The 12,412-nt window shown below is 43.9% G+C and overlaps 1 protein-coding gene across 1 annotated transcript in view; it reads left to right on the top strand.

Annotated features, from left to right (window-relative positions):
• Positions 1 to 11,615, top strand: part of sox5 (SRY-box transcription factor 5) — a 76,742-nt gene extending 65,127 nt beyond the window's left edge. Inside the window, exons 9-14 of the mRNA XM_070928681.1 lie at positions 282 to 478; positions 4,802 to 4,946; positions 8,357 to 8,459; positions 8,877 to 9,050; positions 10,099 to 10,315; positions 11,293 to 11,615. Of these exons, the coding sequence (XP_070784782.1) occupies positions 282 to 478; positions 4,802 to 4,946; positions 8,357 to 8,459; positions 8,877 to 9,050; positions 10,099 to 10,315; positions 11,293 to 11,590 (1,134 nt within the window). The 3' untranslated portion in view covers positions 11,591 to 11,615. The remainder of the gene's footprint in view (positions 1 to 281; positions 479 to 4,801; positions 4,947 to 8,356; positions 8,460 to 8,876; positions 9,051 to 10,098; positions 10,316 to 11,292) is intronic.
• Positions 11,616 to 12,412: the final 797 nt, after the last annotated feature.

Below are 12,412 nucleotides of genomic sequence, written 5' to 3'. Positions count from 1 at the left end.
CATATGTGTTTTTGTCTGTGCTGTGAATCTTTTTCGCTTACGACGAGCTGTTTGGATACGGGCAGTGGCATGCACCTGGTCATCTGTACCACCAGGCTTGCCTTAGATTGCTGTGCATGGGTTTCCCGTTTGATTCGTACGTGTTAAAGCCTCAATTGCGAGTGGTCTCGGTGAGGAAGGGGAAGGGGTCCCGCCCTGCCCTCCGCTCCCCCCCTGCCTCCCGCTTCCAAATTCCTACGGTGGTCACAGCAGGCGAAACTGTGCTGTTTTGGTTTTTGCAGGACAGTGAGGGTGCACAGCCACTGAACCTGTCGGCCAAGCCTAAGGCATCCGAGAGCAAGTCACCCAACTCCCCCCCAACTTCCCCACAGGTCCCTGCTGCTGCTGCCGCCACCAAGCTGGGCCATGCCGGCTCCATGAAGCACAGTGTCGCCCCCTCCAGCATCGGAGGACCACCGACCAGAGTCAGCTCAATAGGTAAGTGGACTTTAATATCCATCACACACACACAGAGACACACACACACACACCACAGGAAAAGTTCAAGGATAATCCAAGGTTATTGTCTTGTATTGTATTGTTAGCTAGCTACTTAGCGACATCCAAGAGAAAATGGGAAATGGCCACAATGCTCAATGTGGCTATACAGGCTCTTGTACCGTGGCGAAATTAAATAACCCCACCTACCAACAAGAAATCTGCTAACATGCAAACAATTACATTACATTATTATTAACCATTAACCATTTTATTTGGAGCGAGCCCATATGACTTTGAGTGATGTGGTGTTCCCCGATCTCAGCAATACATTTAGTGAATACAGCATGATGGTTATATCACTGATATAAGTGATGGGCCAAACTGCGAAAGTAACGTCAAAGTTGTAATGAACCTTAACTTTCCTTTAAATGCACACACACTCGTGTACAACCACACATGCATGCATGTTGTATACACACAGCATAAGTACTCCGACACTTCAATATACTTTTATTAAAAGTGTTTGCAAATCGTTCCCATAATGACAATGTGCATCTTTGAGGCAAACAGTAATAGCCTCTCTGATCGTGGCGATGACAAGAATAGCATTTTCCTCGTAGTGCCGCCATTGTTGCCAGTGCCAGTACCATAATCATACCCGGCCATATGTACACATACATAAAATATGACATAAATGAATCACCATTTTGTACTCTTAATCCATTTTTCACGCAACACTGATAGTTCAAATATTACACATATGTAACAGGCTATAATTAGTGTGTTTGTGTTTTTCCTTCCATGTCGCTATTTGCCTCCGGGCTGCTTCATTGTTATGTGTTTATTAGTGACTGAAAGAGACAGAGAGACATAGGAGCGAGGGGAAGGAGAGAGAGAGAGAGAGAGAGAGAGAGAGAGAGAGAGAGAGAGAGAGAGAGAGAGATGGGGATTAGCACTTTTTTTTTTTCCCGAGCCATGAAGCGGGGGAATAATAAAGAGAGGAGCGCATGACAGACAGGAGGTATCACCAATGAGATTAGACAAGCCTCTTACATGAGCCAGGACAGCGCAAACACCCAGCATTAATGACACAATGACAGCACACACACTCAAACACACACTGAAACGCACACAAAAGCTCACAATCCCACCTCCTCCTCCTTTGCAATAGGCAGTTAGTCTTTTTTTTTTTTTTTTTTTCTGACTTCTTGGCTAATCTCACTGTTTTTCAACAAATCGGCGGATTTAATATCAGATTAGTGGATTTGCGGTCCCAGATGTTTTTTGTTCAGAAAAATGGATTACAGTGTTTAAAGTTTGTGTGTGATCCCTGCTGAATTATTTGTGTGTGGAGACCAGCAGTGTTTTGTGCCGCAGATCCCAGTCATGTTGCAGCTCATGGTCCCATCTGTTGCCGCCGAGTTTAGCCGGTCACCGGTACATTTGTTATTACAGTTCATAGCCGTATTAGGGTTCCTGTTACAAGTTCAGAGGGGATAGAAGGGCCAGACAAATTGGAAAAGAGTCTAGAGGCGGTCGTTTTGATGCGGGAGTGAGTGTGTGTCGGTGTGTGTGTTTGTGGGGATGTGTGGGTGGCTGGAACAGAGCATGAATGTGTGTTCAGGTTATTTAAATTCAGACAGGAACAAGAACAGACACACATGTAGAGTGGATGTAGTGGAAATTAAAAAGGTGGCAACACTCTAGTGAGTGATCCAGTGCCCTCAGTGTACACAGAACTTACAATTATTTTTTTCACATGCATATATTTCAGTATTTTCTTTTTAGAACGGGATATACTTTAACTCCGGGAGGGAATGGAGTCTTTAAGTTAAATATAATTTGAAAAGAAAAAGGTGGCAGTTGTTTTTTATGTCAAAGAAACAGGGTTTTCAGTAAAACCACTTTGTAGTAGTGCCACTTTGAAATTACTGGTTTTATATGATTGGCAGCGGTGAAATGGAACTAAGCACATTTACTTTACTGCTATACTTAAGTACAATTTTAAGATACTTGCACTTTACTTGAGTATTTCTTATTTACTCTTTGCATATACGTCTGCTCCACTACATTCCAGATATAATATACGGTCATTTTATAAAATATTCTAGATTAAACCACCTGAAATATTTAAAAATCGACCGATTACAACAAGGAAATGCAGTTTTCATATTATGCATCCATAATAATTATACAATAATATGTAATATATAAGAATATATCACTCCAAAAGGTGGCATTTTGCACAATAAGTACTTTTACTTTACGTAAGTCCTTAACTTTAAGTACATTTTGCTGATGACCTCAGTAAAGAATCTCAATACTTCTTCCACCTCTGATTATATGATTATATTTATTTCTGTGTGTCTGCTAGATTGGTATAATTTTGGACGGCTAGTCGGCAGGGTCATTTTGACTTAAAAAGAGCCTATGCTCATTTAACATACATTACATCAGTTTTGTATCGCTTGTAATGCATGTAAATTTATGCCTTGAAAAGAATGATGGGTACATTTTATAGGCCTTAAAAGTGAGCTTATAGATGAGTGCAAAACAACACAAGATCTGATTGGTCCTATGCTATTGCAGTGTTTATGTTCACTAAAGCTTTTAGAATAAGAGTCATATCTGCAGGTTAAAGGGGTTCATCTTCAGTAGCTTCACCTTCCACTACGTTCCTGTATTTCTCCGCTGTGCACCTCTCTTCCTTTTTTTGACACCTACCAACCCAAAGGCCCGTGTCTCTTTCTCTTCCTTCCTCCGTCCATCCATCCATCCACCCATCTACCCATCTCAAGCCAAACTGAAGGGCTGTCAGCGCCTGTAACTCCTACCACGATCACACGTTCGTCTTTGTCCCTGTCATGAAACACTGCAGTTCCCCCTGACCTCCCTGCCGGAGTGTTTTTTGTGGTCCAAAATGTCCTGCGCCTGTCTGTAGAGATTTGGCTCTCAGAAAGAGACAAAACTTGTGTGTGTGTGTGTGTGTGTGTGTGTGTGTGTGTGTGTGTGTGTGTGTGTGTGTGTGTGTAGTGAGAGAGAAAAATGGGAGAGAGAGACCCTCCTCCCCTTCTATCTGGGTCACATTCACTTGTCTGGATGGTTGGCATCGCTGTCAGTTTAAGCGAGACTCACACACACAAATTCATGAGCGCAAGAGTATCTATCTGTCCCCCTCCCTCTCTTTTGACTCCAGATTAAAATTGACTGCCACCCGATTCCATCGCCCTCGCTCCTCTCCCTCTTCTCCCTCCCCTTTGGCCCCCACTTGCATCCAGATTTTCCGGTTATGACTTCTGAAAGAGTTCACGGCTCTGTCATTACCAATCTGAAGCTGGTAATCTGGCCTGAGATGGCATTAGCGGTGCGGATTAGCGCTGATAAAGGCCCCATAAGCCAGCCGCAGCTCTTTGTTAAGAGCTAACCCGACTGATAGAGAGATGGCGAAAGCGGTACACACAGGCTCACACACACTGAGCAGATGCCTCGGATGCCTTGTCGGCAACTAAGCTGCGGAAATAATACAAATAATAGGCGGCGAGGAGGAGCGGGGAGATCTGATCTGTGTTAGGTGGCAGGACAGATGTTCTGGGGAAATTAGCAGGACTTTTTAGCTGTGATAAGAGTCATCTGGTCACCTCTCTTCAAAGCACAACTGTGAGGGTTCAGAAAAGGGAGGGGTTTGTGTGTGTGGCGAAAGGTGGGTGTTTTAATGGGATTTAAAGGAGATGTCCAGGGGTTGAAGTGTGTGTGTGTGTGTGTGTGTGTGTGTGTGTGTGTTTACAGCTGAGGGCAGGTGGGGAGGCGGTGGGCAGCTTGTCGCGAGGCTAGCTAGAGGCACACTCATGACTCACATGCCCAGCATGACAGTCAAGTGGTCAGTGTGTGAGTGTGTTTGCGCGAGTCTGAGAGAGAGTGGGAGACGCACGCAAACACACACACACACACACACACACACACACACACACACACAGAGATGCCCCAGCAAAATCTCCTCATCCAGTGTGTGTTAATGTCTTTACCTCATGGTTCAGGGGAAGATTTATTCTGGATGAAAACCTCCTGCCACACACACACACACACACACACATATTTACTCAACTGTAAATTAATTTCCAAATTTCTCTCTCTTTATTCTCTCTTATTATTTTTGAATATACTTAAAATAGAATATACAGAAAAGATACAGAAGAACATTTTTACTCACTGCTAATGACTTATGCAAAACCAAATTAATTGCTTGTCCTCCCTCCGTGTCCCCGTCCCTTCGTGTCCCTGTCTGTGTCTCAGCAGACTTGTTGACGTCGCTGTCCTCGACCGCCTACCTGAACGACCACGAGGCGGTGACCAAGGCCTTCGCCGAGGCCCGGCAGATGAAGGAGCAGCTGAAGAGAGAGCAGCAGGTCCTGGACGCCAAGGTTGCCGCCGTCAGCAACCTGAGCCTCAACAATGGACGCTTGGACAAGGTGAGCCACTTTGAATGTCATCTATACCGCCGCACACGGCATCCCATTGTGCCGTCACCCTAGCAACAGGCGACAAAGTATGACATCTGCCCCAAAGGATTAAAGGCACGACAAAAAAAAAAAAAATCAAGGTTGGCGTTTTCTCCACATTAAAACCTGGAACATGCAGCAGTGTGTATTTGCTACAAGCAACCGCAGTGTTTAGTTTTCATAATATTTTATGGTCACAAAGTGTGTTACGGCTTCATGAGTTCAACCTCAAGTCAAAAGAACAGAAGTTCAAAAGGTCAACTGTCACTTTAAATGATGTGATATGAGGTAATATTATTTGATTGTATTGATGTATTTAAAGTTTACTTTAAGTTCATTTATATTTGTTCTGCCCTTTGGGATGAAAACACATGCGAACACACTTTTTATTGCTCTGTTTCTTTCTTACGTTAAAATACAAATTATGATACTATGATTTCTATAATTCCCACTCATCAACGGCATCAAATGTATGGATCTCCTTACAAATTGTGCAAGTATTTTATCTCAAGACAAAAAATACAACCCGATTCCAAAGGTCTAAATTCATAGATTCTCCCAAAAATGCAGTAAAAAAAAAAAAAAAAGTCATCACAAGCTGTACCGTCTCATTGTCAGTGTGTAATAATTTGTCTTGCCATATGCCATCTGCACTGCACTATGTAGGAGGTAAATCGGTGTACAATGTGCTCGCTGAAATGTGTTGAAGCTAAACAGGACCAGATAAGGTAAAACCAGAGGCGTCTCAGAGGTAATGAGTGTGTCTGTAAGGCGCACTGCAGGGCTACGTCCGTGTGTGTGTGTGTGTGTGGCAGAGCGGAGCGCCGGGGAGACGGTAATGTGAAGTGACGGCGCCGGCTCCTCGGCAGCGTGGCTAAATTGTGGTTATTTGTTAAACACATTGGGAGTCGGCTGGTACACGCGCACACGCACGCACGCGCACACACACACAAACATACACACACACATACACACACAGAGCAACAGTGTGCTTGAAGCATCTGCACCGCTGACATTCAACAACTCTATCTGTCTCTTTCTCCCTTTTTTTCCCTCTCTCATCTCTCAAACAGTCAAACCCACACTGATCCATGCATTCAGCCCCGGTTTTTTGTACACATTTAGACAGAGTGTACACAGCTATACACTGTAGATACAGTAGAAAGGCTTCAGTCTAATAGCCAATTAGATTCACACCAGGGGACGTCAGGGGAAATTGATCAATTCTACTGGGAACATTTTTCAGGATCATATTGTATCCACACTTTCGTTGCATTAGATGGAGGTATTTAGCTGTTTTACTCCACTGCAGGGATAATAAAACACTAGACATATTTTTATTACATCTTTTTTTTTGTAATTTCTTGTTAAATTGGCATGTTATCATGTAAGACTTCAATGAAATGAGGTGAAAAAGTAAGGTTTTTCTTTTATTGTGACTTATCCTCTTACACCACTTATGATGGTAGATGAATTATTAAGAATTTCTGAAATTTGTTTTTTACGAAACTAAGAATAAGAATAAGAATAGATGTTGTCTAAAGTCTTTTTTAATTTAAAATCCTCGAATTTTAGATTTTGTCGGGGGGAGGGGGGCTCGACTCTCTCAGCTTCCAAAGCCACGCGCTCGCACTCCCGTTCCCTCGGCCCTTTGGCTTTGTGCTGCTGCGAGTGTGAAGCCGGCGAGCTCTCGGCGCTCAGATACGACGGTGTCATCTCTGACACACTCAGAGGATTAGTTTTGTCGGTACTTTGTGTCTTGGCTCCAGTGTCAGCCATTCAATCCACTTTTCTCATGTACTGTACTGGGGCTTAATGTCAGACTAGCCTGTCATCCACTCTGTCTCCCTGTTCATCTCCATCTCTGTCTCACACACACACACACACATACACACACACACAAGCAAAAAGCCCTTTGTAACAGCACATTGAAGCTTAAAATCTAAAGGTGTGAGATGCATTTTGTGCTCTTTTTTTATTCCTTGACTGAGGTTTGAATGAGGCTGATCATTTGTGTGAAATGAGGGGAAATTCATTCCAACCCACTGGCAGATTGTTGTTCATTTATTAAAACATAATAAATTCAAAATAAAATACTTTTTAAATGACTGAATGCAGAAACACAAAAAAAGAATACATCTGCAGCCTCTGCCTTGTACTCTCCCTCTCCCCTGCCTGCCTTTTTAGCCGTATTTATTCCAATCTGGGGGGGAAATTATCTCTAACAATTAAACTCTGTCGGACTAAAAACAGAGAAAATGCATTTCATTATCATTCTGCCCTCCCTCCATCCAACCAGCCGGCTCGCCGGGGTCACGTGTAAATGGAGAGGGACACTTTTTGGAAGGTTGTTTTAGAAGACGACAGTGTTTTGGGTGCCGCTCCTAATCGTATAATTAAACTGTAAAATGCTGGCACTGGTGTACCACGGTGTGTGTGTGCAAGCGTGTGCGTGTTCGTCGACAGTCAGGTTCCGGCGTAGAGTGTGCCGGCTGTTTGCATTAAGCATGTAAATGCTCAGTAAATCAGCCTTTTATTGGTTGTAATAAATACCCAGGGGGCCGTGCGGCGTGGCCTCGCTCTCGTCCGCGCTGCGCTCTCTCGCTCCCTCTCTCTCTCTAATGCGTCGACCCTCGGGGGCCTCTGCAAGAGAGAGGCAAGCCGCGGCACTCCACTCTCGCAGGTGGCTGCCAGGAGTGGCTGCGCACACACACACACACACACACACACACTCATATAAAATACAGTATACACACTAAACAGTAAACATCCAAATAGGACTAAATGTAATCAACATTCTTGCACATGCAAACATGCGCACAGATGTGTGTTCAAGCATGCAGGCGCACAGCACTTTAACAATTTGATGTTGACATTAACGTTCCCGCAAATTTACATCCAAACGAGCCAAAACACAAACTGTGTATCTACTGAAAATCACTGCTGTTGACTGGTTTCTCTGTGTTTGGATCACTTTATTAAAAAGAATAATGAATTAAAAAAGAACTAATTTCTTTCAGATCAAAGGGGAACATGGCTGCGCTTCCTTCATTCATTTGTCACTTCTGTGAATTTGTCTTCAAAACTGATTTTCTTGTGAGCAGATTGGCTCGAAGCCAACGGACATCTAATTAGATTTCTATGTTTAAATGAAACAATAGCTGTTTTTAGCTACAACTAAGAAATAAATAACACCAGAGATAAAAACTTGAAGGGAGCCAGAACATCTATTTAAATATCAATTATAAGAAAGATATGTTTTAAAGTGAAGCAGACAATTGCTCGGCATCGCCACAGGTCCGGTTTCTCTCATTCATATATTCACAGTCAGTGACTCACCCACTGACCGACTGCAACTGTGAACTGTTTGTGTTGTTTAGGACAAAGCTGCTTTGGAGAGTCTGAGTCAACAGCTGAAGCAGCAGGCGGAGGACAAGTTCAGCCACGCCATGTTGGACTTCACCATGAGCGGAGACTCTGACGGTAGGGACACACACGCGTACGCATGCGGTCATTTAGGTGACAAAAGAGTGTGTGGTTTTTTAATAAATACGGATTGAAGTGTAATTGTTCTTACTTTTAGTTTAGTTTCATGTGGATACATTTCATCAACTGTCGCTGTGTGAAAACCAAGTAATATAGGCACCTTTTCATCTTTGTGACAATGCATTTTTCACATAATTCAGTTTTTATATGTTTTATTTAGCTTAAGAAGCAAACTTATTTTCTCAACCCATTAAGGAAAATTCATCTTTCAGTTTATTAAAATTAAAAATCTCCGAATTTGAAGATAATTGTTTTCACTGGGCATTCTGTAAACCTTTATGTCTATATGTGTTTTTTGCATGTTTGACTTTTGTCTTGTTGTTCCTCCCATCTTCTTGCCCTCCTCCCCCTCAGGCTCCCCCAGCGTGTCCGACTCCAGAATATTTCGGGAGGCCCGGGGGCGCGGCAGCGCCGAGCCGCACATCAAGCGGCCGATGAACGCCTTCATGGTCTGGGCCAAGGACGAGAGGAGAAAGATCCTCCAGGCCTTCCCCGACATGCACAACTCTAACATCAGCAAGATCCTCGGTAAGACACACACACACTCACTCACTCACACACAGTCTGTTTTGAGTGACAGGAGCCTTTGCCCCACCCCACCTAACCCACTACTACGCAACCTAAGCCAAAGGAAGATGCATGTACTGCAGGTTCTATTTCCCACTTTCTCAAACACACACACAGTGATTTCATTACAAGCGGTGGCATCGTGTAAGCGGCTGTTAATGAACGGCTGGGGAGAGCGCGGCTCCGACAAATGATGATATAATTCATTATGCATTAAACAAGCAGCGCGAGGCCGCCTGACATTTCCCCCGGACCGCCGGGATCGGCCCTGACATTTTAAAGAGCTCCTAAGCGTTTTATAACACAGGAAAATCTGGTTTTAATAAGCCCCCCCCCCACCACTCACTCACCCTCCCACCCACCCTCTCTCTCTCTCCCTCTCTTTCTCGATTGCTAACAGATCGCAGAACAGAGAGAGAGAAAGACAGAGAGAGGGAACAGCCAAGTGCTGACAGCTTTTACCCATTAAACATACAGTAGTCAAGTGCAAATTCAGACCAGATATGAAACACACACAGGGGAAGACAGGCTCAAGATTACACCCACACACACACACACACACACACACACATGCAGGGGACTGATACTACAAATCTATGAGCCGAAACTGAGCTAAGAGAGAGATGACAGCAGGTTAAGTGAAGTCCTCATTAGTCTAGATGAGTACCTGTCGTCCTCACCGCGCTCCTCATTAACCTCGTTTTCTCTTTCCGGGTGAAGCTTCCACCTTCATCATCTGCGTGTGTGTGTTTGTGGATGTGTAAGTGTCCCTTAAATGCCGTCACATGTGTGTCGGCATTTGCATGTGATGCAGGGTCACGCATGCCATACTGACAGTTGTTCCTCACACGCGATGTAATTGATCTTAAAGCCGAGTACGTGCTCAATCTTCTTCAAACAGATCTTTATCATTTTGTTTCTATATAATGATCATAATTAATATTCATTTATATTGATTTTTGCCAAGACATAGCTAAACTGATCACTATTATAATGCGCCCTTATCCAGGCTCCCGCTGGAAAGCCATGACCAACCTGGAGAAGCAGCCGTACTATGAGGAGCAGGCTCGCCTCAGCAAGCAGCATCTGGAGAAATACCCCGACTACAAGTACAAGCCGCGACCCAAACGCACCTGCCTGGTGGACGGCAAGAAGCTGCGCATCGGCGAGTACAAGGCCATCATGAGGTCCCGCAGACAGGAGATGAGACAGTACTTCAGTGTGGGGTAAGGGAACTGTAGTAAGATAGCAAATAGTTTTTATACTTCAGCAGAGTTTTACTTCATTGAAATTAGAATCTTTGTCACGTCTCATGATGGATATCAGTATTTTTGTTGTTTGGTTTGTTTGGTTTTACTTTACTTTTGCTTTAAACGTCAGGTTTAAACTTGTCCTTATAAAATCTCTGTCTAATGTAGTTTTCTTGATAAGTGAGGCTAACTAATATAAGCTCAAAGACAGTGGTTCCCACCATGGGGGGTCCCGTTGGGGAGATGATTCTGGCATTAAGGAAGAGAAAAACAACAAAATATTTTTGCAACACAAAATAATGTTACCTGTTACAGACTTTTCTCTAATCTTCAGACCGCTAAAAAGTAATAAAAAAAACTCTTTAGCTGAACTGCTCACAACCGGTAAACATACAGTGTCAATGGTGTTGAGGGGTCACAAGTAAACATCCCTTTATTTTCAAAGACAAGGTTGACATTTCGGGAAATTACTATTATTATTATTATTTTCTTATTTTGCCAAGTGTTAAATTAAGATTGATACGATGACTCTCATGTCTGTACGGTAAATATGAGCAGTAGCCTGTTAGCTTAGCATAAAAACTAGAAATGGGGAAACAGCTAGCCTGGCTCTGTCCAAAGAACCCCCGATGTAACTGCAGCATGTCCTTTTTACACTTTGTTGTTGATTCAACAAAGCGATTTAACATGTTAATTAGTGAACTGGTGCTGGTAATCTAAGCTAAGCTAACCGTCTGCTGGCTGTAGCTTCATATTTAGCGTACAGACATGACAGTGGTCTTCTCCTCTTTTGATAAGAAAATAAAGCATATTTCCCAAAATATTGAACAATTCCTCTAAGGGGTCACCAGACGAAAAGGCTTACATTCATCATTGAAATGTATTTTGAGACTGTCGCAGAGCTTGAATGCTGCCCTTCACGTACTGAAACACTTCCTCTGTGTGCGTTACAGGCAGCAGGGCCAGTTGCCCCTGTCCTCTGCAGGCGTGGTTTACCCAGGTGCCCTGTCAATGGCGGGAATGCCCTCACCCCAGATGCCCTCGGAGCATTCGAGCATGTCCAGCAGCCCCGAGCCCAACGCCAACCACCACCAGAACCCCCACATGCCCGGCCTGAAGGGGGACGAGCCACGAATCAAAGAGGAGGAGCTACGGCTGGACGACAGCAACGGCGACGTGTACGACGACTTCGACTACGAGGACGAAGAGCCCGATTACACCAGCGATAATGACAACCATATCACCCAATAGGACGGCGTGAGAGCTGCCTGTTTTTTTAAAAGCCAATCACAGCTGGTTAATCCCACACAATCCCAAACCCACCAATCAGGAAGAAAAACTTTCTCTTTTGCCAATCACCTTGAGTCCCAATCTCACAGATCCCCCCCGCCACCTTCCCTACCCCTCCCCCCTCCTGACTAACATGGACTCTTTTAAACAGAGCCAGACCCCTCCCACTGGAGTCCTGATACCAGCATCTGATCAATCAACTGAAGCACAGGACCTGTCACTCACACTGACTGTTACACAAACCGGAGTCTGGGAGGGAGAGACGGCCAAACCAGCTCTGATGTTTGCTGAGGAATATTCAAGTACTACTGCAAGAGTGTAATGCCACGAGTGAGGAGAAATGAGAAGTCACACTCAGAACGCAACCTTTTAGACCCGTTTGTAGAAGAGACATTTTAAAATGACAGACGGACCAGTGGACCTGTCAAAGGCTAACAGATGACACTTTAAGATGGCGGACCTGTTTATTATCAAGAGACACTTTTAAAAAAAACAGCTTTTTTTGTTCTTTGGTTCTATAATATTCTCACTCAGGTACACGGTGCCAATAAGTGGCTTGTGAATGTGATTTGTTGTTTTTGTGCTACAAGTTTGAATAATAATAGAAAAAAAGAGACATTTCTTTTTTCCCCCTTTTGTTGTAAAGCACCTGAAAGATCATCAGACATGTTTATTTTTAACGAGAACATATCTTTTCTTCGACCTCGCAGTGTGCTGTCAGCGGTTCAACCCCCCCCCCTTTTGGAATCCGATGGGACGGTCCAGCCAGGACTGACCCGTGCA

Source organism: Enoplosus armatus, chromosome 22, assembly GCF_043641665.1.
Source record: "Enoplosus armatus isolate fEnoArm2 chromosome 22, fEnoArm2.hap1, whole genome shotgun sequence".
NCBI classification, from domain to species: domain Eukaryota; kingdom Metazoa; phylum Chordata; class Actinopteri; order Centrarchiformes; family Enoplosidae; genus Enoplosus; species Enoplosus armatus.
This window is presented reverse-complemented; position numbering and strand designations above follow the sequence as displayed.